The 25,549-nt window shown below is 34.2% G+C and overlaps 1 protein-coding gene across 3 annotated transcripts in view; it reads right to left on the reverse strand.

The window, feature by feature from the left end:
• SIPA1L2 (signal induced proliferation associated 1 like 2) overlaps positions 1–25,549 on the reverse strand; it is a 141,558-nt gene that overhangs the window by 6,135 nt on the left and 109,874 nt on the right. For 2 of the 3 annotated variants that reach the window (XM_042877085.1, XM_042877092.1), the window contains exons 13-19: positions 24,106–24,206; positions 23,596–23,699; positions 21,642–22,030; positions 17,607–17,831; positions 15,067–15,220; positions 11,993–12,212; positions 6,083–6,214 (exon numbers count right to left, since the gene is read on the reverse strand). In XM_042877085.1, the coding sequence (XP_042733019.1) occupies positions 6,083–6,214; positions 11,993–12,212; positions 15,067–15,220; positions 17,607–17,831; positions 21,642–22,030; positions 23,596–23,699; positions 24,106–24,206 (1,325 nt within the window). The remainder of the gene's footprint in view (positions 1–6,082; positions 6,215–11,992; positions 12,213–15,066; positions 15,221–17,606; positions 17,832–21,641; positions 22,031–23,595; positions 23,700–24,105; positions 24,207–25,549) is intronic. The other variant, XM_042877101.1, reaches the window with a different exon arrangement.

Genomic DNA, 25,549 nt, shown 5'->3' on the forward strand with positions numbered 1-25,549 from the left:
AAAAATAGGAAATCATTCAAAAGCCATTTTAAGGGCATTTCTAAATGAACTTATGTTTTCAGAATAGCAAATATTAACAATTCATTTATTATATGAAAAGAGAAATATGTCATACTTTTATCCAATTTTAAAGACCACAGCTCATTTAATTTGATTTTAACCTCATTTCTAACTTATGATAGACCTCAGCCAATTTGAACATGATGCTTTCATGTGTGTTGAAAATAAGGTAAGAATATAATTTCAAACACTAAATCAATTTGAAACGTATTAAGTGGGTAGATTTAATAAGTACAGATAAAAAACCAAAAGGAGTTTCCCAACTCAAAAGCAGTATGCAGGCCAGAAACAAAACTGAATAGACAATCAGACTGACAATGGATTGGGTCAGAAGTTTGAACTACATATGTAATTATCAATTTCACTTTTATACTGTTAACATTTCCATTGTCTCTTGACAGAAGAAACCAAAGTCAGCAACAAATGTTATTCTATGCTATTGCTATTTTTTCTGTGGTTACTAACATGTGATGCGTGACATTGCATCTCAGAGGCCATACTGTCTGTAAGATAAAAACCTGTGTTTTTCTTCCACTAAAAAGTAAGCTTAATTAAAGAGAATGGCCACTCATTCATCATGTTTTGTCAGCTCAGAACATGTTTTGTCAGTTTGTTCTCTCTAACAGTGTTTTAAAGTAGCTTTCTCTTGATGTGTAAAAGCAGCTGTAAAAGTAGATGCATGCAGCTGTTAATGAAATCACATGATACAAGTTTTAAGCCCAATATTTTTAAATATCTTCATAATACGTCAACACACAACAAAACAAAAATACAAAAAAAACCACAACAAACAAAAAACAACACAAAAACGGGTGCTTGCAATTTGGTATAATTTGTGGATTGACTTTTTTTTTCTAGTATATTCCATAATGAATTTCAAATGCATGTCATTAAAAATAATAACACTTAGAGTAGGAAATAAATTATGAACCCTTTTCTGTTTACATAGTATAACTTTAAAATATTTTTGAAACATTCCTATATTCATAAAATATGAAAACATCTCCCATTCCTCAGATGAGGAACAAAGTCATTGCATGGCCATTAATAACCAGAAGTCTCCAGTTATACAGCATACTATGAAAACTCCTGCGTTGCTCTTCAAAATAGGCAATTTTCAAAAGCCTGGTTGGTGTCAAAATCATTCTCTGAACAAGTTACTGACACAATAAACTACTATATCAACAAGATCCCTGAGTACTAAAATATTTTGCTTTTGAATACTTTTCAAGTACTTTTAAGGATGCATTTTTATATTCAATAACTCCTACCAAGCCTCATTGATCTCTCTGAAAGCATTCATGCTTCACAATAGTTTCACCAACTTACTATTTAAATCAAGATGGCTTTTAAATCTGAACTGTGGTTAAAATTGAACTTGTGTTTCAAATACTAAAATTTTCCTACTGATTTTGTTTCTATTTATTCCCAACAGAACTGACCTGACTGTACTCACAAAAATGAAATCAGTGCCACCTTTGTTGATGCTTGACTTTTCAACAGAACAATCAAGCATATTTCTGACTATTATACTGCAGGTTGTGCTTCCTCAAAATTATGAGGACATCCCTAACTGCTAAAATGTCAGAATTTTAGGTTTTAGCTGGGACATTCTTGCCAAACTATACAAGGACCCAAGTGCATAAACAATTTGAGAAAATACTGCAATGACAGGCTGAGAGAGTTGGGATTGTTCAGTCTGAAGAGAGAAGGCTCCAGGTAGACTTCATAGCAGCCTTCTGGTACCTATCCAGGGACCACAGGAAATATGGGTAAGACTGTTTATCAGGCAGTACAGTAATAGCATAAGGGGAAATGACTTTAAAGTAAAAGAGGGAAGATTTAGGTCAGACATTAGGAAGAAATTTTTCACTGTGGGTGATGAGGCAGTGGCACAAGCTGCAGAAAGAAGCTGAGAATGCCACATCCCTGGAGGCACTCAAGGCCAGGTTGGACAAGGCCCTGGGCAGCTGAGCTGGTAGAAGGTTGGAACTACATCAACTTTAAGGTACCTTCCAGTCCAAACCACTCTATGATTCTACAGTGTATCAGTGTTTGTACAAAAGTTTAAAATTCTCAAAACAACTTTTACTTATTGGAGAGCAGAAAAGACTAAAATAAGCATGGAGCATGAAACAGCCCTTTCATTACAAAGTAAAGGCTACCTACAAACATACAATGAGATTCACATGGAAGCAAAACAGAACTACACATGCATGCATTAGAAATGACCAAATCGTAGCTGAATATTTTCAGCTTTTATCAATCTAACAGTTTAATTTACTAATTTGATTTGAATAATTTTCTCTTGTTGAATGCTTCACTTCATTCTCATTATGTTGTGAGTAGCATTATTTGCACTAAGCCAAAAAGATTTTAAATGGAAATATTAAAATTATATTAATTATAGTAGCACAGATGTTTCTGCAAAGATAAGTTGGCATTAAGAAACACTACATTCTGATTGGCATGGCTAGTAGATGATCACAAAAATAACCTGGAAAATAATCAGAAGCTGAAACCACCTATTTAAATGAACTAAATTAAAGACATCACAAAAATGACTTCTAGGTTGTTAGTCCCATAATATTATTTATAAAACACTAACCTCTCTAAAGCAGACTACAGTAAGTTTAAACAAACAAAAATAGAACAAAGATCTATTAATAACAATAGTGTTTATGTTTGGGCCAATCCTTTTCTATAATGGCTCTAGCAGTTATGGACATCTTGAAAGACTTTACCTTTTATTCCACAAGTTCTCTAATGAATACAAAATGAAATATCAACTACATAACACATATTGAAAATCTGTCCTCCTTTCCTTACTTGGAGATCTATCAAAAGGATAATAAAATAATAATAAAAGAAAGAGAATTTAAAAAACAAAACAGAACAAAAACCACATTCTCTCATTTATTTATTTATTTTGGATTTCTTTGTTCTCCTTGTTCTTGTTCATCTCTCAACTTTATTCTTTAAATTTCCTCAAAAAGTTGCTTTACTTCTCTTTTCTTCTTTAACCTCATTTTTCTCTCTTTTGCTGCACATTCACATGCAGTTCTGTCTATTTTTTTTATGTTTTATTTCAGGTGTAGATACAACAGTATAGATACAAAGATACAGCCACAATGAACTTCCAGCATGTCAGCTGTCTTATCTATAGCTATATCTTAGCTCTAGAGCTGTCTCTCTCTATACCTTCTACCAAAATAATACACGGGAAGTGGAAGTAGTGAATCTACATATGGAAGACATTGAATTATACTCCTTGCAACTGACTGCATGAATGCTAAAAATCATCTCTGGATAAAAGAGTCAAATCTATGTCCTGCAGTGGAAGGTAGTGCAAATACTTAAAATAATGTTGCACTGAACTTTTTAGATATTAACCCTCAACACAAACAGCTCCAACAAAACCTATTACAGATGCAGATTCTGGAGCTTGTGGAGGTAAACCCTGCGCAGCTCTTCATTGCACTGTGGAGATCTGTCCACGTAAAACTGGATTTTCCAGCAAAGTCTGAAGTAAATATTCAGCTTCTCGCAAAAGTTCTTGCCAAGCAAAAGTATCAGAAATGAAACTCTCACAAACTAAAAAAAAAAAAAAAGCCCTATCACGATAATTTTAATTTAACAAGTTATGACTTCCCCATACTCTTCTTCTCAACCATTTCCTCCACCCTCGTTAGACTACAGATGAGAAACTGCTGCATTAATCAGAATACAACTGCATTTGCATACGGACAGGTAAAGGATTGTGGGGCCCACAGGATGTATGGATTTTTAACAGAGAAGAATGTATCTTCTTAGCATACAGTCTAGAAAAATAACTGAGGAAAAACTATGACCTTGTAATCAGTTTGGTAATTCTAATCAAAGAATACTAAAAGACCTTTACAAAGAAAAAAAACCCCTCAAATGAAGACTTGCATCTAGGTTCTAGAAAGGAACATAACTTTTAAATATCAGGTTAATAAAGTCAAACTAGAAGTCAACTCTAACATCAATTTCCCATCTTTGACCCTTTTTCATTGGTCTTTTTTGATCGTCCTATTTAAAATGTGATCTTATTTCCATTCCACTGAAAGAAAAGATCAAAAGAGTTTTATATGCATCGGTTTATGATTTTTAGAATTATCCACTCTCTCTTTTTCACTATGAAGAATGCAGAAAAGTAGTTCCAAGTTATTTTTAAACACTTAGATGAAGCAACTCCCCAGTTATCAACATTAAAACACATAAGGAAAAAACATCTGTCAATTCATATCCAACTCCCTCCCTCCTAATGAATTTTTTTTTATGATATCCCTATCAGTTATTCTTTTTAAAAATGGTTTTCCAATTGCAGGAGATAGAATAGAGGAAGATGAACAAGTCAAAATTTTTAAGTTGCAGTATTATGAGTAAAGTCCAAATATATTACAAATCATCTTGCATGTATGTGGATGTATCTACTGCAGAGTTCTAAACATGAAGAATTACATTCATTCACCAAAATATACAAATATATATATATTATTTCCTGCCTCAAATTCTTCCAAAAAATCAGACTTAAAAACTTTCCATCTTGCAATTCAGCCAATCAATTCTTCACCTTAATTACCTACTAAGCTATTTGCAATTAAAATCCAGCAATATTTGCCCTCCCTAGAACAGCGCACTGTGGATAGCTGTGTTTCTTCTACATTTATCTCTTAAATGGAAATGGCAATTGCACTTACATAACACTTAGCAAAATGAAGTTATTTTCACCAAAATATTAAGCAGTAAAAGTAAAGAAAATTGATTCCAGTTTTCAAAGAAATAAAAAAATGTAGGAGCATAGCCTATATGAACAAGCTTTTAGATAGCTGAACTCAAATGTTGTATTAGTATTAGCATTTAAAAATATTCTTAGAGAACCAAGTTATCAAATATATAATTCACTGTTGTTTCAGTTATTTACTAAAAATAAATACTAGGATGTTTCCTGAGTGTAGATAAAATAAACAATACAGTTCTCTTGGATGCTGATCATCATTGTTGATCTGATTTTTTTTTTTTTTTTTTTTTTTTACTACTGTTTGTTTTCTGAAATTTTAATTATGCCAACTAAATTAGCAAAGTACTTCTGAAGAGCTTTTGAAATTTAATCACTTCATACTCAGGGAGGAAACCAGTACCTGAAGTCTTATTACCATGGTTGCTTTTAGCTGAAAAAAAAAAACAAAACACAACAAGAGCCAAACAAACCAGCACCTTATTAATAACTTAACCCATTCAGCTGATAAAAATGGGAGCTACACATCATCCTTACTGATATCTCTGATTCATACATTCACCAGTGAGAATAATACCAGATAAAAAATGTTGCATGTTTTAGGACAGTCTTGTGACCCAACCAAAACTGGAAACCAAGAAACACAAATGTACAAATGGATAGATGATTAGACTCAAACACACATCCATCTTTCTGTGTTTATACATTACGAGTATGCTTGGCTGCCAGAGAGGTGAATGAGGTTTTTCTTCATTAACCCAGTCTTATAATTCAATAATGCAAACCTAGTTTATATCCCATGCTTCAAATTCTAGTACTGGAAAGTATACCATACATTTTTGCTGTTTTCAAGAGCTTGTAACATCTCTTTGATACAAAGTTTTTGAAGACAACACAATAAATCCAGAGAAATTGTTACTCCCAATCACTTTTTAAGCATCTAACTCAAGTGCTTTGAATCTCTCCTTCAAAGCACCTGCTTTTTCCAATAGATTACAGAGAGCACTGTGTCCCTAAGAGATGAATGTTATGTAAGACAGGTACTGAGAGTATTTTAGAGAATACTCCAAATTTTCAGTGACAATCTTCATCACTGAGAAAGCATACTGCTAAAAGAACAAAGGGGCTTCAAAGGTAAACACTGGATTTTTGTTAATTCAAAATGTGTTTGTATGTGTATGTACATATAAATATATATTCTTTTTCCCCAAAAAATGTTTGTGTAGTGAACAGTGATCTTTATTCAACTTTTCCTGTTACCTTCAAACGCTCGTGCAGCATCTACCAGGTGGGACCAGTCTAGCCCTGTGGCAGTGTCTGGCAGGGGCATCAGGCCAGGATCATTGAATTTGGCTTTATCAGATAAGGACCCATCTGAGAACCAGAATTCATCTAAACAATAAACACAATAATTAGTCTTCCTATAACAATGAAGTACAATTAATTTTGAACCTGTTATAATGAACTGTAAATATATGTATAAAATTAATGACTGCTATCTTCGTTTTTCTTTTTCCTGTTGTTTCTTGTTCAATACTCAATAAGAATGGACACAACTGTTAAGTCGAGCAAAATGAGCTGGCAAGGGTTTCTAGAGATTTTTTTGCCTCTCCATACATCATGTGGTCTTTGCACTTTCCTGTAAATTCTGTGAGTAGGCAGCACTGATTCTTAAAGCATACTATATTAAACCTGGGCACTGAGTAGAAAAGTTGCTAGATGAACAAAGGTATGCTTTAAATAAAGCTGGCAATCAACATATGAAATATTTACACACAGGGTTTTATTCTGGAATGTAAACATTTCAATTTCAAAAACATCACCTACTTCTATTGCATTTGTAAGTTCTAGCCTGTATCCAAGACTCACTTTCACACTGAAAATATTACCTATTAATACTCGTGTATCTGAGAATGCAAGATTTGCATGTCAATACCTGAGCTCCAGATTAAGGTGTAACATGCTGTACACTGAAGATTAGTGTGTGCATTTCAATTAATCTATAATGTTAGTTCGTGCAGTTATGCGGTCTTTTAGAAAGATACCGTGAACATACAACATAGTAGAGGAGATGTTAATTTTCATAACTATCTTAAATAGTTTAATATTTTCCTTATCTTTCTATAGCAATCTTCACTGTGAATGAATATTGTAGAATAGACACAAAGATGATTTAAAACTGCATTAAAAACAAATTTTAAACTGAATTTCATCTAAAGATACTGATGCAATCACTTTTATTAAATAGTACAGTCAAAAGAAAAATGATTTTTGCTTTTAAGATGTGTCAAAATACCTATTTTTTCATTGAACACTTCAGAAGTAGAGGTCTCTTCCATCTAACTATTCTAGTGCTTTAGATTACAATATTTAAAGTGATGTTTTTTCTAGCACAATACCATACATAAAAATCACTGAAGGAAAAAATGCACACGCACACATGGAAGATTATTCTAGTGTAAGAAAGTGGCACATTGTCATTGTCCAGAACCATAACAAAGAATACTGAAGTCTATTTGAATTAAATATTTGACCTAAAAATCCCAATGCAGAACCCTTTACAGAACATTCCACTGCACAGAGCAATGATTTGAGCATGTAAAATTAGAGCTTTGTAAAAAAAAAACCTGGGGCTTTTTTTGTGTTTATATCTGGAACATCAGAGGAAAGGAGTTTTGCAATTCTCTATCAAGAACTGGAAGTCCCATGAATCAAAATCAATGCCTGTGAAGAAGAAATCTTATTTACTACGGACTTCATCTTGTTCTATGACTTACATGAAAGTATTGTTCTACTACAAATGGAAAAGATTTGACAATTCTCTGTAGAAATGTATTCCATAGTAACCATTTTTGGGATGCCAAAGTAGATGATATATGAAGTGAAACTACTCATACATCTGTAATAATATAATATTATATTTTCAATTTCTTATAAACACAAAATCTGATCTAAGGTTATCTTGGAGTAAAAGTGCTTTGTAAGCTCAACAGTAGAGAATACTCTAAACTTCTGTATATGATTTGGGAATTGTAAGAGCCATATTTGTGCTAGTAGAAATGTTTTATATATTGCTGTTGGGGAAAACAGAGAGAAAGCCTTATTTGAAGGCTGGCAAGCCAGCTTTTGGTTCTAGACCAGCAGGCAGGCCCTAAAGGGCAGCCCTTGCTTTTATACAATCAAGCCTACAGAGGCTGGTTGTGAAAGCTGTCAGAAAGATGCCTGTACTCCGTACATTCTGCTGACTTTCCAAATTGAAGTGTAGGAGTGATATATCCACCAGCAGTCAACCTTCATTACATGCTGTCTTGTGAGAACCTCAGTTCACCTTAGGGTGGATTCTATTTGGTACCTGACAGAGCAGCTTAACTGCTGAAAGCCTCCTGGAGTAGGAGATTTGAATATTGATAGCTCTGAAAACTCAAGTGCTCATGTTGATGGCTGATACTATAAGCAGGATAACTGAACAGGCACCAGTGTGCCACTGCAGAATAAGGAGCTCTAAAGACATAGGCCTTTTTGTGCATCTGAACCTCAGAGAATACTATTCATACTTTAGGAACACTCTGGCTAGGAAGAATTATTTCTACAGCAGTGCATTTGCATTGCCTTCCAGTTTCTCTTACCTTCCTGTTGCCTACACATTTTCTTTGTATGAATGCAATATCAGCATGCAGGCTGCTTGCTGTTTTCATTTTTGACTTATGCAAATGTGACGTGCACACTTTTGCATTTCCCGGAAGGTATGCAGAACCTCAAAGGTCATTATCTTCATTGCACGCAAGTTTGGTTTTGAACCAATGCAGACTTATTCCTTTATTACCTTGAGGAAATAATGCATGTTATCTTTCAGTTTTAAAGATTACTTTATTTGCTCTACTCCAATTTGGCACAAAATCATTGATCTCCTGGCTTCTGGTCCTTTCATTCATGCCCCTTCCTGTACTTACAAATTTTATTTTTATTATTGCTACATTAAAGTAAAAGCATTTTCAAGAGTTCTTATTTTCACCAGAATTATATGGTAAACTCAGTTTCCAATAGAGATCTCCTGAAATTGACTGCTGTCAGTCTCACCCCTCCTGTATTCAAAGAGTAACCAGAAGGAGAAAGAAAAAAAAGATTCACCTGGCTTAACCCTTTTTACTTCTAAGATAAGTATCTTGCTTCAGTCAAAACTGTTACTTTTATGTAGAGATTGTAGGCAGTGGAATAATATCTGCTATGTACTTACTGTGTTCATAAACTAACACATTATTTAATAAGCAGATTATACTCAAAAGATGTTACAAGTGAAGGAACATAGAAAGTCATATGTGGACATAAATCCCAGTGCCTCTTCCAGTTCTTTTTTCCTGCAATTAGTAACTACCTGCCTAGCATCTCCCCCCTCTGCATCATTGCCTAGGGTTGACAAAAGTCTCCCTTCAAAGATGCCAGCTTGCTAGTAGACTTTCTCATGGAATTATGTTTATATTACTGTTAAAACAGTGGGCATGTGCCCCAATAACTACTTTTGTGCTCAACTTCTCACAGGCGTTTCCTACAATATGAAGGAAAACATTCAGAATTTGCTAGTGTCTTATTACAAAATATTCCCTTCTTAACGACCCTCATCAGTGAAAGCATCCTGCACCTTGCTCCTTTTCTCAAAGCACACCATCCTTCCTTCCCTCTTTTTTTTTTTTTTTCATTATAGGAGTGGACCACGGTCTCAGTCTGACTGCCTCTGTATGTCTTCCTGGATTTCTCTCACGTTTGTATAGTAATTCTGTATCTGTGATTCTTGTTGTTTTCACTCCTTCACTGCTAGTTCAGCCGCCATGAATTGACAAGACAGGGATACATTTGTATCTGCAACTGTGCAGGGTATGTGAGAATCACTCAACACTAAAAGCACTGTGTCAGGGAATCTTCAATATCCCCAAGGTAAAATTTAAGAGTTCTCAGCTACAAAAGTTCTGCTTTTTGGTTTAAGTTAAAAACTAAGATAAAACAAATCTTTCTGGAGTTGTGTACTGTGTGCAATCCACAGTACTCATTTCAAGCTCTACTGAAAGCAACATTTTTTTTCAGTTCACTTCCTCCAGTGATAGAATGATAAAAAAAAGTCCTACAGCTTTATTTTCTCATTTCCTTCCCACAGTGAACATCACACAGTTTAAGTTCCTGTTTCCATATTTGCACAGTCATTTTGTCTGATTTTCTAGTAATCTGAAACCCTTCAGGTTGCCCATTATGCACTGTTTTTGCTGTGGCTTTGCTTTGCTATTAATCACAGTCTATTCTTTGCTGGAGGGGTCTCACGAGACTTGGTGCTGCCACAATATTTCATGGAACACATGCTGGGTAATAACATGCAAGAGCATATCTAAAAATGAATTCTGGTCAAAACCACAGTATTTTTACTGATTTCTGTTAACATTAAATATCAGTAAAATTAAAATGTTTTAAGATCACAAATGGATGCATTTTATGGAAGACAGTACTATCAGAGCTAGGAGTCCAGGTATCTGAAACTGAAGTCTCCAACTATTATTATAAATGCAATAGAATGGAAATATCTGACACATGCTAATTATAAAATCCTCCCTAACAAGATTCAAGATTAGTTCCTTATAACCAGATACTGACTAGCAGTATTTTGAAAATAATGGTGGGCAAGTCATTATGTGTTTGTCTTCAGGTGGCAATTACAGATAAACGATTATAGCTTCCTTAAGACAGTCGTCATAACAGATCTTTTATCACTGGCTTTGAAAGGTACTTTTAAAATAAGGAACCAGAAGCAGAAAATAGGACCTGTGTATGAAAATAACAGGAACTCTCTTGGGTATTAACAATCAGCTTCACACTGACTGACAGGATACTAATTTCATGTTTTTTCCCCACTATGCACGTAAGTGTCTGTATCTAAGATGCACCAAGAAGGGAAAATAATGTAAGACAGTACCAATACACAAAACACTGAAATTCCACAGCTGGAAGAGCAGTATAAAGCCTGAATGTGCACCATTAGTTGCTGTGTGCCAGCCTCCAGAATGCTGAAGCCTCCATCCTGATAAAGGTTTGATCACTTTGCAGATTAACCATCCTAACAAAATGCTCTACAAGTACAGGTCTAGCAGGTGTAAGAAAAAAAAAATGCAATCAGGAAGCCATTTTAAAGCCCTTAACACACTACAAAATTTCGTATTAGTCTCAAACGAAAGAAAATGGAGCTTCAATAAAAGCAAAGGATCTTCCTATTCTGAATTTATGCTAAAGAGTTTCATGCTGATGGAAGAGGAATAGTTTGAAGTTTGGCAAAAGGTACATAAAGCTTGCATTTCCAGCTGAAGCAGGAGTTTAGAAGTTTATAATAGTTTAAAAAGAAGCTCAGTGTGATGCACCTCAGTGTTACAGGAAAGTGTTTTTTCATATAACTTCATACTGAAAGCAAGTGATTGCTAGTGCCTTAAAGACATGATGAATGACAGAAGCCTATCATTATTACTTCAGTTATTTGTCCATATTCTCTCTGGACATGGGTTTACAAGCATCCTCAACATGTTCAGGAAATCCACCCACAGCTTCTCAACTATCAATTTCAGAGTTCACAGTTGTTCTATTTTTGTAAACTGCAGTCAGTTGCGATACAATATTAACATAGCTAAGTATTTCTTTATTTCTAGATTTCGTGTCTCCTATGGCCGGAGTGAAATAATTGAGCAGCATTTAAAAAAAATAATAAAATTACCCTTATTAAGTATATAAAGATGTGGCCTACATATATGTATCTGTGTATGCAGATTTGGGCTGTGGTATATAAGCATTCATGTATTATATGATGAATGTAGCATTAATTTGAACGTACACAAAGACTGAAGCAAAACAGGCCAGTTTGGCTTGATTGGGCCACTCCTGGAAAATAAAATTATAACCAGAAATATCTTCAGACAATTGTTTGTTGTCGATTACTGATCATCTGAAAACTTCATAGGAAGTAAACACCATCTCCAAACATAATAAACCTGAACTGATCACCAAGGTAAGCATAAGCATGTACTGATGACCAAATATGCTTTTACCAGGATACCCAAAAGACTGATGCGACATTTCACAATTTCCCCTCAAAAGTAAATTCCAACATATATTCCGAACTCAGCAACAACAGTGACAATCACTTACTCCTCACATTTCCCATTCCAGGTGTCAGGCTCATTCTGGGAGGCAACGTGCTGTGATATGGTGGAGTAGTGCTGAATAAGATATCATTTGGGAGAGCCTGGTCTAGCATTGAACTTCGAGAGCTGGCATACGAAGATCCTCTTCGATTGCTACATATACTTTCATCTGACAGGGTACGATAAAGTGTCCTCCGTGGAGAAAGGTTTCCATAAAATGAAAACTAAACATCAAAATATGGAGATATAAGAACATATATTACTGGTTAAAATAATTTCCACTAGCATATCCCATCATCAGACTGCTGGGAGTATTCTTCTGGGCAGGCATTCTGAAATTGTTGAGCTAACACAGATCAGAGATTTGTTCCATCACATCAGCTCTGTACTGAGGTCTCAGAAAGTTGAATTGGATTTTCATACTTCTTCCTCTCGATATTTTGGAACAAATTTCCATGAATTAATCAGATTTTGTGCAGCTTTATTAATTCTAAATGTTAAATGAAATCTCCATAGCATTATGACAGCAATTTTTTTTCCAGAAATATATGTATCTAAGACTACCAGCTTTTGGTAACATTTATTGAGGACTGTACTCTTTGATTTTAATTTGAAATGGCTATGCTTTAATATTTAACATTCTGAACTAATACATGGTGCAATATAATTCATTGAACAGTAAGAGTGATTTTAGAGACTGCATTTCTACAAATATCATGAAATAGGCTTAGTGAATAGGATAATAGAGTTCAGTGGAAACTGTTACGTATTCCAAAAAGTTATTTAACCAAAACCCAAACATCTACAGCAGAACAAGATGTTATTGTAGTGTAAAACTGGGCCATTCCACTTCATAAGTCATTCTTCAGCACTGCAAATCCTGTTACTTCTCACATGTACAAAGGTCAGTTATTTTAATTATTTTAACTGGTTTCTCTTGCATGTAACAATTTAATATCTAGCCCTATTTGCCATGTACCTAACTACGAGAAGCATACTCTCTATGAAGAAAGTAAGCTCAGGACCAGTAACTCTTCAAAACAGTGAATCTAGCATAGAGTTAAAAATATCTACATTGTTATATTTCTGAACAAAATTCACTCACTGATGAATGCATCTAAAAAGAATAGACAGAAACGCTCAATCATGCCACAAAGAACAGTCTTTGCAGAACAGTTAAATGTATTTCATATCTTTAGTTCAGGAAAGCATCTATCTTGAGGACAATACAGAAAATGCTGAATTGTTAGAATGTTTAACTATGTCCCAAAGAAGATTAAGGCAGATTCTCAGATTCTAATCTAGGAAAGCATCATAATATCAGCAAGGGGAAAAAAGAAAGGGGGGATGATCAGTTCTAAAGGTTGGAAACAACCTATATGATCATCTAGTCTAACCATCATAGGAATAAACGTCAGGCCAAATCCTTATTTTAACACATGTAAAATAGTGGTATCAACAGTCATGAGCAGCAGTACTGGATAAAAGACATACACAACATCCCTAAGTATATGGACATTAAATATATGGTATCCTTTTATAAACTGTGGTTAAAGAACACCAAAAGCTGCTGAGTCTTAATAGGCACCACACTGGGCAAAAGATTAAAAACCTTCTTTCTGTGAATTAAAAGCATCTCCAATCCTCTTTAACACACCTGAGATTCAGCAAGCATTCTGCTACAACTCTTGTATGTTTCTGAAGTCTCCCAACATCACATTACATTTTTATCTAAAAAGATTGGCCAGCAGCTCTTCAAATATGTTAAACTTTAATTGTCGAAGCTTTACAGAGTTTCAGAGCATGACAAAAATTAAACACTACACATTCTAGAGAGTTCACTATTCCCTGCTCTTTGAAGAAGGTGAGATAAAATGAAACCGAAGATGTGATTCAATTCTGTTCAATTTTACATACTCAGAAAAATTACTTTCTGGTTTGCTGTCAAAAGCAACTGACTAAGCTACAGCAAGATAACTACTCTCTACGAGGACATCATCAAAGACTGGATAGTGCTAATTCCTGTGGCTTCCTGTGGGGGTCTCTTACAAATCAGAGCCCGTGGTCTCTCTTACTTAGATATCTTGAGGGGAGAAGGGGACAGTAGTAATAGATCTCAGAACGGCCACACCACCTCACTTCTTATGTAGGCAGCCTTGAAATGACAGAAACGTTGTCAATTCTTGAAATCGTCACAGAAAGCCAAATTTTGCACTAATCATAATTCATAAAAACCTCTAGGACATTATTCATAAGAATTCAACTACATACTTAATGTACTTAACATATTGCACTTTAAAAATACATATAATCTGAATTCTAAACTCTGCACTTAGAGGATTCCCATGCGTTTCTTTTGTTCAGACGTGATTAAGTTATTTAGCACAGTGAATGAACACCAGGGGTTAAGAGGGCATTGAATTTATATCTAAGCGTGACAATTACTCAAGCAATTCAATTGTTTTGTGCTTTATTGCAAATTAAGCCCAAAAAATCAGAATTATGTATACATGAAACCTAGAAAATATTAAATTTCCTATACTCTTCTTGTGAACTTTTTAATATTCCTGATTGTCTTCATTCGGTATAGAGTTACGCTCTCCTCCAACACCATCAACTATGTACTTCCAGCTACTGGTTGGAGTACTTCCAACCACTGCCTACGTAAAATTGTGATTCGGACAGAATTGTCTGTATTGAGTAGCACAAGACAGGGGAAAAGCAGGCTTACTTTTATTCCTCTGCCTAAATATAATTTGAGGTGAATAAATGTAACCATCCAACCTTGAAAATGTTACTCTTAACCTTTGAAATTATAATTAACTTGCTCAACCTTTACAGTTAAGCAGAGTCATACTTAGACAAACGCTGTATTTCATACATAATCATGAAGTAGGTATGATCTTCTTGATGTGGGAGCTGACGTTTTGGGATTTATGCTGAGTATTTAAAGCGTTCCCAAGGAATATACTTAGTTTACACAAAATGCTGCTGCCTTTCCTATAGACATTTTCGGAATGCCAGAAGATCATTTCTAACATAACTGTGTCTGAATTATATACAAAGAAAGTAGCTAACCTTTCTTCTCCCCTCCTCCACAGAGATGTTTTCTGGAAGCATCAACTTCAGAAAATCTTCTTTGGACAACACTTGCTGGCTTTCAACAATGGCATTCCTCACAGCAGTTTGAAGTGGACTTGATGCAGACACAGCATCTATATCATCATATACTCTGTTGAAACAATTGCAAAATAAGCAATAGTGCTCTTGGATTTATTTTCAGTCACAAAATAAAACTTGTTAGACTGATCTCCTGCTACAGCATGCTTTTATTTATAACATTTTCCAGACATTTTATATTAAACTGTTTGTGGGTTTTACGGGTCCAAGATGAAATTCTTAAGTCACTGAAAGATCTGAAGAGGGAAAAAAAAAACCAACAAACAAACAAACAAAAGAGCATAATGCTAGTTTCTCCCAACTCACCTCTCTCCTTTTCACACACAAGATTTCTGTATTGTTGAGGTTTTACTCATATCAACATTTTCAATAGCTCCTCACAAATCAAAACAATTTTTAATTCCTTAGCAAATAAGACAATCTAGATTTTTTAGTGTGATATTGTATCCAAACTGAAAAAATTACTATGGTCATCAACAGCAACATTTGAGGTATATTTGTAATCAATTGTGCCATGTGCCAAGTGTGTTTCATTATCAGCAATTTCATACAGCTATTTAGACAAATAAACAGCTGTCTTCTTTAATTATCAGTATATAAAAATGTATTTACAGCCAACAAAGGACTGTCAAGCTGAATTATTATTTTTCACCCTCCTTCCAGTGAGAAAGGAGAGAATTTTAGCAGATTTACTTTTGAAATGCAATCTAAGGAACCAGAGATTCCCAATCACATAGAACATGCATTTGAATCCATTACTTACTGTCAAGTGCAGCATAATCAGTGACTCTGTCCTCAGCGGAGAGAAAACAAGCTTTGCTATGGTAAAGTGTAATTCTCAGTGAATTATATCCTATAGTGGCACAACATTCAGCAATTGACCTGATTTCCAACATCATTGCTAATTAGAGATGTTATTTTATTTCAACATAATTATCCTCAGAGGGATATTTCCTCTCTGTGATGTATAGAAAGCTTTCCTAGAAAGAAAGAGGTGAAGAAGTGCTCTAAACCATGGAAAAACCTGAAAATGTTTTCTGGTATAAGAAGTGCTGCCATATTCAATTAATATTTCATAAATTGAACTAGCTCTTGAGGATGCTTTTCAAAATAGCTGTGGTTTCATTCTAAATGCCATGCCTCATTATGCAATTTTGTTTTAAGGGTTCTATTTGAAATAAAAAGAAATTATTTCAGAGGTTCATTAATTTCAAAATACAAAAACTTGTAGGAATCAATGAAGCTACTACTTTCCAAATGCAAGTACTGCTATGACTGAGCAATTTAATATTTGAAAGCCTAAAATAAATAAGCAAACAAATAAACAGATAACCTGTACAATACCACAGAGAAACGTAAATAACAAGGACAGGAAGGTAGTAAAGTTGTATTTTTAAATTTTGAAAATTAAAAATGTTAGCAATATCATCAAGCTTTTATCTTATAAATTTGTACACACATCCACTACAAAGTATTAGATGGAAATATCCCATTCCTATTAAATGGAGTAATCCCGTTTTAGGCATTTAAAAATCAGGGGCTGCATGCCATATTGTAAATTTATCAAGATATGTAGGGCCAAATATGATTTATTGAGATATAGAACTAAACAAATTATGCACAGAAAGATATCAAAGAGGTTATCAGACAAGATGATTCTGACGGTAACAGAAATTTGAACATTTGTTCTAAACAGCTGATTCGAGTATTAGTTATTGCTGCAGTTCTTGGAAAGTTTCATGTCTATTTGAACTGCTGCATCTTTTCCTTTGAATGCAAGTGTTTTCCTTCCACCTAAGAGTAGCACTTTCTTAATGAACTATTCCTGCATTAACTTGTACATGCAGCTGTTGACTAGAACTGATAAGATTATCTTTGTCTAAATGTTATTTGCTAAAATAAATTTAAAATGCACTGCTAATGAAGCCTGCACATTGTGCTCAATCTCTTGAGCATCAGAGATTAGGATTAGAGACACTTCGTCTCTGTCTTGTGAGGTCCTATCCACCAGTTCCTACCTATTTGTTAAAATACATCAGAAAAAAAGTATATGGAAACCATTCAAATATCTCAAGTGGCATTATTTTTCCTAGTTACCCACACAGATGTGTGCTAAATTCATAGTCACCTCTCTCAATCTCTAATGTATTAGTCGACAAAATATGCAACAAGGTAGGAAGGTTTAATACAGAAACATTAAGAAGCAAGCTATTTTCAAGTAACTGTAATGTTACTGAAGATTTCTAGAAAAAGCCTTTAGACATAATACAATTGTGGCTTTCCAATTGTTTCCCAGAGATTTGAAAAGGTCATACATAAAGATACAGGAATAAACCAAACATTTGAAATGGAATCTGTAATTTTTCATCTTTCTATCCTATTTTAAAATATATTTTCTTTGCCCTTCTGCCCCAAACGTAGTTGAAAAGAATTCTTACTCGTGGCATTCAGAAATTTCAGATTCTTCAGGTGTAGGACTTCCTTCTGATTTCTTCCATCCAATCACGTATTTACTCACTGCTGCTTGTCTGTGGTATGGTTTTGAAACTGACCCAGAAATCTGTTGACTACTATTCTGCGACACTATATAGACTTTGGAGGTATCTAGAGAGCCACTCTTTTTAGAGCAATGTGTTGATGGGCTTCCTGAATGATGTGACCCACTGAAAAAGCAAAGGAAACACACAAAACAGCAAATCAAAAATTCTTCCCCATGTACTCAGATATAATTCTCAATGTTCACTTTTACTCAAGTTAAAATCAAGGCAGCAGCATCAGTACAATAATTTCCTACATACTGCTTATATATATGTATATATATCAAATGTCTTTGATGATAATACAATAATAATGAGCTTTTAAAGCAAATAATGTCCAATTTAACATGCTGAAATGCCAACACAAACCATGATGTGAGCCAAAATTAAAGACACAGGCTTAATACAAATACATGGATTTCCATTTGCTTTTTTCAGTAAATATGTACATACACAAACATTATTCATAGTATAATTCGATTTATGTCAAGGCTCTATATAGGGAATTATCCCAAATATCTAAGAATTCTATGTCTCTTCCACTTCACACTGATTTTTCAAGCTTATGACAGTTTAAATTCAGTCCTTCATTCAGTACCATTATCTGGATGATTTTAATAGTTTCTTTTACTACAAATAATAGCATCTAACCAACAACTCTCAAAATGATTCAAAACGAGCTGAATCAAACACTTCCTCGATGAGTAAAGTTGTTCTTTTCACCTTGGACGCGAAGCAACCAATGCATTCACAAACCAAGAGTCTGAACTTAAATTAGAGACTGGAAACTGAAGCAGCATCTCCTAAGATTCATTGTTGATTTGCAAATACTAAACACATTGCTACTTTTTAATGTACAGGATTCATTCACAAAGGACCAGAAGAGGTTGTTGAGTCAAACACAAGCAGTGCACATGCACAGATGTCATTATATCTGATTAAACTGCATGATATGGAAGAAGCTCCAAACATCTCTCTTTTTCCCCACAAATGCAGAAACAAGATCAGGAGTTTTTGAGGAAGACAATAAATGAGGTGGTGTTAATAGCAGTATGATTGCTCTCATGCTTGTTATCCTTGCAAAAGTGTAAAGAAATTATATCAAGACATTTATATAAAGGCATAATCAGAATAATTCAGTAACAAAAAACTGAAGTCTAAAGGTGAAGAAAGTATTGAAGCATAATGTAAAAAACATATCAGACTGACAACAAGGACACTATCCAGAGCATTTTAGATTTTTCTATGTAACTGAACTCCAGAAAAACTGAACATCCAGCTTCATTCTGTACGTTTTAAATACCAGGACATTTTTCTAAGAAATGAAATACTTATAGAAAGTTGCTTTTAAATGAGTTCAAAGCAATGGTTAGAATAAAAACTGTATATTCTCAGCATCCAAATGGTACTGATGGTCTATGCGAGGAAAAAAAACCTAAAGGCAACGGAGCTGTTTCAGCTACAGTAACCTAAAGGCATTTGATAATTCATGTGTGTACTTAATATAAAATAGGAGAGAGAAAGCCATTAACAACATAGCTGCAAGACATAGTGTTGTGCATAGCTCAAGTCAATCTTGTAGTTTGAAATAGTGTTTCACACAGCAGACTTAATTCTCAGAAATCAGTTATTTTTAAGTGGTTCTTTATCTGATCATGTTAGAGAATCAAACCAATTGATGGCCAATTGAACTTAATTTATTCATAGAATCATCACAGAGTCACATAATCATGTTTTTTGCTCAATAAATTCAATTTTAATAAGGAAATAAGGAAAAAGCATTTATAGATCTGTGACTTTCCACTAGTCTGTGGACTTGCTTTTCAGTTTTACGCTGTTTAGCCACTGTAAAACAAGCTCACTGTTCAACATTTATAAACTAATTTTGAGTAAAAGCCTTGTTTAGGTAGAGCTTCATCATTGCAAATTATGAACAATTAAGAACTCAGTGTCAGACCAGCTGGAAAATATACATGGGATGTGGCAGTAGATAGCACACAAATATTAACATTCTTGCTTCTCTTTGAATGTTACAGTATTGCAACACGACAGTTATATAAAGAGATTTTTTTAAAAATAATATAAGCCTGCAGGTGCTATATAGGTGATGTCAGCTTTTAAAATGAACTGTAAAATCATTTATCACTCCAGGATAATTTGAAGGATGCTGAAGAAAAGTTTGAACAATACAGATGGGTTACATAATGCAAGTCTGACATTTTCTTGTGGTGAAAGGATTTGGAACACAGATAGAAGCTGAACATCACTATTGCAAAGTGGAATTGGTCAGTCCTAACATGAGTTGTCACCTCAACTATAATTGCTACTTTGTAAATCTCTGGATAAACTCACTTACAATCTATTTAATCTATATATTTTTAATTGTTTTTTAAAGGAATCTATGGCATATTCATTCCAAATAAGTGATCAGCATAATACTTAATAGTTGCATGGAACCTTAATTATGAAAGCAGCCACACATGTGCTGAAAATACATATTTTAGCCATCAGAAATCAATTACAGCCCTCTATGATGAAGTCCCAGAAAAGAGCATATTTCTTCCTAATCTGTAAAACTAAATTTCAACACATACAAAGCAGAGTAAATCTGAAGCTTCTACATTATCACAAATGTGGTAAAAGCTTAGTGTGAAACTATGTACCTACTTTTCACAAAAAGAACTATTATACCAGTCAAAGCTATTCCCCATAAATTATAAAGAAAAAGTCTAACACTCAAAGTAAGCTTTGAAGACTAATTCAATCAAGCACATGAAGAAATGAGAATATTATTTTGTTATTTTCCTGTCCTAATTGACATTCAGAAGAAAAACGAGATGAAAAGAACAATTTCCTTCCATTACTTTACAGAATAAAAACTTCCACACATAGACCGAAGTCTCAAATTTAAAGTCATCATACAATGGGAAATGGGAGATAAAGACAACCAGCTGAGAAGTGTACTTTCACAGTTTCCTTTTAACAGGTGTACCATACATACATTCCATTGGTAACAAAAAGAAGAGCGCAAACACAGCTAGAAATACAGCTCAAGATACAAAAGCGTAAAGTATACGCCACAACAAGGTAAATTAGAGTTGATGGTATACAATGCAGTTTCACTTTATGTAAAAATTGCCAATTTTAATTTCTTTGATTCTCTTCATCGTTTATCTGATGTAATTTGTTGCCCTGTACTAAATAAGTCTGTGAAATAAGTTCAAGGGGAAAAAAATATCGGGGAAAATATCGGGGAAATATAGGGGAAAGTCTGATGTCAAAGTAACATGACTGGGGTGTTTGGACCTACAACCCTCCTTACAACCAAGAAAGATGAGGAAAGACTAATTTTAAATTCACATGAATGACACAAAGTATCATGAAAGCATCTTATGTTTCCTTCATCATCAACGAAAGTAAAATTGTTTTCTAACATTCTAGCTCTCAATCATTTGCAGAATATCATGGGATTGTCAAAGATTAAATCCAAGAAATTTCAGTAAACTTCTCAGTAATAGCACATGGTGAATTCCCAAATAGAAGTGAAATTATTGTCAAAACATATCCTAGAAATACACTGTGAGAATGACCTTCACAAATACTACAAAAACAAATACAACTGAAGAATTCAATTTATTATACCACTTCATTTTTAATCAGATGTTTCTCAGCTTTGAAAACCTAAGCAATTTGTACAAAGCTACACACACATTCTTGATCAGATCTGGAAGCAGGACTAGTCATGCTCCTTAAGCAGACTCATCAAAAATTACCTGAAAAACGCTATACTTCCTCACGGGTATTTGAATACAACAAAAATCAATATCAGGTATGTTTTCAAAGAAAAGTGAGGAAAAAAAATTCAATAACAACAACAAAAAATTATCTGAACATCAATCTATAAACCCAAATCCCTAATTTATAAGAAACACATACCTGGAATGAGAAGAGATTTCACTGAGGTCTCCCATACTTCCTTCAGCTGTATGACTGGCAGAAACAGCAGAGGCATAGCTATGAACAGCATATATCTTAGCTGGATCCTCATCTAGCCCAGCAGTTTCAGAAGACTCAGTCCATTGCTCAGTACGACAGTGTACTCCAGACCTGCTGCCAGCAAGATGCAGAGGGGCCAGAAGAGGTGCAGATATACAAGGAGCTGTATCAATTCCACTGTCAGTTGAAGCTCCTTTTATATATGTTAATCCAAGCAGCTCAGGGTCCATAAGATCTCCAGAACCAAAGTGCTTTTCATCACTGTTGCTGGATGTATTGCTAGATAGGGTGTTGCTGCTTGAGTGGCTTGAACAGCTTTTATCTCCAATCTTAACAGCAAGAGGAAAACAAACAAAAAAGAACCACCTCAATTTAATTATAAAATCTTAATTTTAATGTAAATTACTGAATTTGTGCCATTCAAAGATTACTTTATTATTTTTTTATGGAATGCTATAATTACAAAGTACAAAAAAACAAATTATACCACTAGTTTCTATTAAATAATTGCATAATTGCTAAACAGACTAGGATAGGACTAGAAGGAATGGCCTCAAGTAGTGCCAAGGGAGATTCAGGTTGGATATCAGGAAAAATTTATTCTCAGAAAGAGTGATCAGGTGCTTGAATGGGTTCCCCAGGGAGGTAGTGGAGTTATCGTCCTACATTTAGATGTGATACTAAGGGACACGGTTTAGTGGGGAAATACTAGTGGTAGGTGGACAGTTGGACTAGATGATTTTGGAGGTCTTTGCCAACCTTGGTGTTAATTTGAGGTAGCAAATAAAAGTGAATACTAGGCTCTATTTCCATCTTATATTGCAAATCATAAGATCTCACTTGAATTTTTTGATTATAGGACTTGCTTAACATCCATAAAATTGAATTTCTAGAGAGTTGAAACAAGCATTTGCTACAGCTAGAAGCATTCATAATTATTTGTTTAAACAATTTCTGCTGCAAATCTGAAGATCACAGGAGAATGAATTACCCTTGGCTTTTTCTCTGTGTGGGTGAAATACATTGTTTATTGAATCGAATCCAATTGCATGTATGGCCGCTTGAACTCCAGCCAAGTGCAATGTATGTGTACCAGATGAAAGTAACTTCAGTAATACGCCTCCAAACTAAGTACGGCAACTGAAGTGGAAGAATTATGTCACGCGTTTGTGTCAATAAAGTTTTTGTGTTTTGCTTTTCTTTCCTAAAAAGAGATTTTATAGAAAGCTGGATTAACTTATCTTTGTAACATCTCTGAGTAGCCAGAACAAAGGCAGATGGGCTTCTACTAGGCAGAATATAAATGGGTAGGTAGACCCTTATTTTTTCAATCTTTTATTTTTTAATGAGAAAAATCCCTCCTAGCAGATGTATATACACATAGTTGTTACTAATACAGTAAAGCAGTTTGAAAAACCAGACTCCAGAAATAACATTCCCATTCCATATAGGAATTAACGCGCCTCAGAATTTGAGAAAATTATTTTTTAAAAAAGTAGGGGTTGTATTTGCATTTCTTCTATCCCTTACAAAATGGCCATGACCTTAAAAACAACAGAACAACTGATAAAAATACAAATGAACAGTTTTCCCAAGGAGCTACTTTGGTAAGTGTCCAGCAAAAAGGACTCTTTTTCTATTGTAAATGTAAAACAGAACCAAAGTGGAAAGGAACAGGAAAAGCAAAGGTCAAATAAATGAATAAATAAATAAAATAAACTACAGGATAGACATTTTCTATAATACTCAAAGAATCCACAGAGTATTGTATGCTTACAGTGTGAATTTCACTGGCTGTCCCAAAGCTAATAGCTATTTGGCAAATCGAGTTGAATAAACAGGGAATGCACAGAAGAATGTTAAGGTTCCTTTGCAAAGTGAGGTAAAGACTTACATGTGAAAGTTTATTTGGCGACTCCTTGCCACTGCCATCTTTTTGTAAAGCCCGGTCTTTGTAGGAGCTGAGGATTTTGGTCGATGGTGCATGCCACTTGGTTTCTGCCATAAATAATTGTGTTTTAATTTCTGAATGCTAAAAAGATGAGTATACTGCACAAAGAAAAGAGCACATGGCTTAGCATCAGGTTTCAAACCTGTACACTCTTTGGAATCAGAGATGTGCAACTTTGCAGAATCATTAAAATCTAATTTTTCAAACATAATTAAGTGAAATTCAACCTGTTTTCCATCATTCATGATGCTTTCTGATGTTCAGGAGTTCATTTGGATATCTAGATATCCCACACCATATTCTATTAGATTGTCTGTAACAGCTCCATCTTTCACTGTCATGTCATATAACCACTTTTTGGGTATAAAACTGTTACATCAGAAAGTGGCTGCACTTTTGCAAGTATTACAGTGGAAAGAGCATTTATTTTTGAGATTTGGTATTTGTTATTACCAGAATGTCTAGTTCCTTCCAAATTTTCATCTCGTTCTCTGCCTCCTTCAATCTCCAGTGAGCCTGAACCTTGGTGTTCATGAAGCAAAGGGGATTGGCACCTTTTAACATAAGCAGAAAATCAAGCCATTTGGTTTTTTTTTTTTTCTAGAAAAATATTTACATGACAAACAACACTTTCTACTCTTCAAAGAAAATATTTTGTAAAGTGATTTGTTTAAACAGTCATTATTTCTCCCACCAAGCAAGTATAGTAACATTTCCAAACACTGAATAGACATATTTACATACAATTTTCTCAACAGCACACTTATGTCCTTCAGTGTGAACAGAACTTTGAGCTTTAAAAAGAAATGCATTCTTGGAGCTACAGTAGCCAAAGGGTTTTGCAGGGGATAACTATGGTAATGCATACTTAACTGCTTAATAAACTAAGCCCCACAGAAAATAATGGTATTTTTGCAAGGTTTCACACTCAGAACGTGTTTGCTAGATAAAATGCTTTATATTTTGTAAACTTTGTTCCTTCATTTTTACGTAACATTATGAATGATTGTCTGCACTCATTTTAGAATTAAATCTATTTGAGATTACAATCTGAAATACAAATTCTACTGTAAAAATTGCAGAAATTAAGTTATTTCACAAAGCAACATAACAAAAATAAAATCGCAGTTAGTAATCTCTGTGCCAGTAAAAAGACACCAGATAGATTTTTATGCATATACTGTGAAAAAAAAAAAGTTTTGTTTTAAATATTTGCACCTATTTAGCTGTCAGAGATTTCAGTGAACAATCTCCAAGATATAGCATTTACATCTGCACACACAAACAGCTATGCCAAAGGAATTTTTTGCATAGGCAAGACGATGCTTTCTGTATTTACATTTTTTTTCTTACAGTTTCCAAAAGCCAAATGCTTTTTCATTACACTATCTACATCCCAACATTTTATAAGCATTTCAGCTAATTTTGTACAACAAAATGATTCATTTAAAGTAATGAACAGATTTTTTCTCGTAATATTTTTAAAATTTGAACAGCATGTTGGTTTTTTTATTCATGGATAACTAATTTCTAAAACTTTCAGCACCAAGGGATTAACAGGCATGCAAACATAACACCTACATATTGCAATAGCCTTAAAGGGAGATGATACTTATGAAATACTGTTACTTTTTTGAGGAGAGATACTAGGGAATGGATACCACTTGAACAAGAACAGTAGGAAATAAAACCTTACAAGTCTATAAAGGTCATTTGTAAATTAAATACTCCCCCGGTGAAACTAAAGGAGGAGAAATCACTATATGGTCTCAGTTCTGAGTTACCAACTGATTTCTGTCCTGTCCTGGGAAAGCAGAACTAAGAACTGTTTGTTATTTACCAAAATTGTAAAATAATAGTTTGGTCCTAAAGAATTAAGTAGTATGAGTAAAATTTT

This window comes from Lagopus leucura, unplaced genomic scaffold (assembly GCF_019238085.1).
Source record: "Lagopus leucura isolate 7727_CA_CO unplaced genomic scaffold, USGS_WTPT01 Super-Scaffold_73, whole genome shotgun sequence".
In the NCBI taxonomy this organism is placed as follows: Eukaryota; Metazoa; Chordata; class Aves; order Galliformes; family Phasianidae; genus Lagopus; species Lagopus leucura.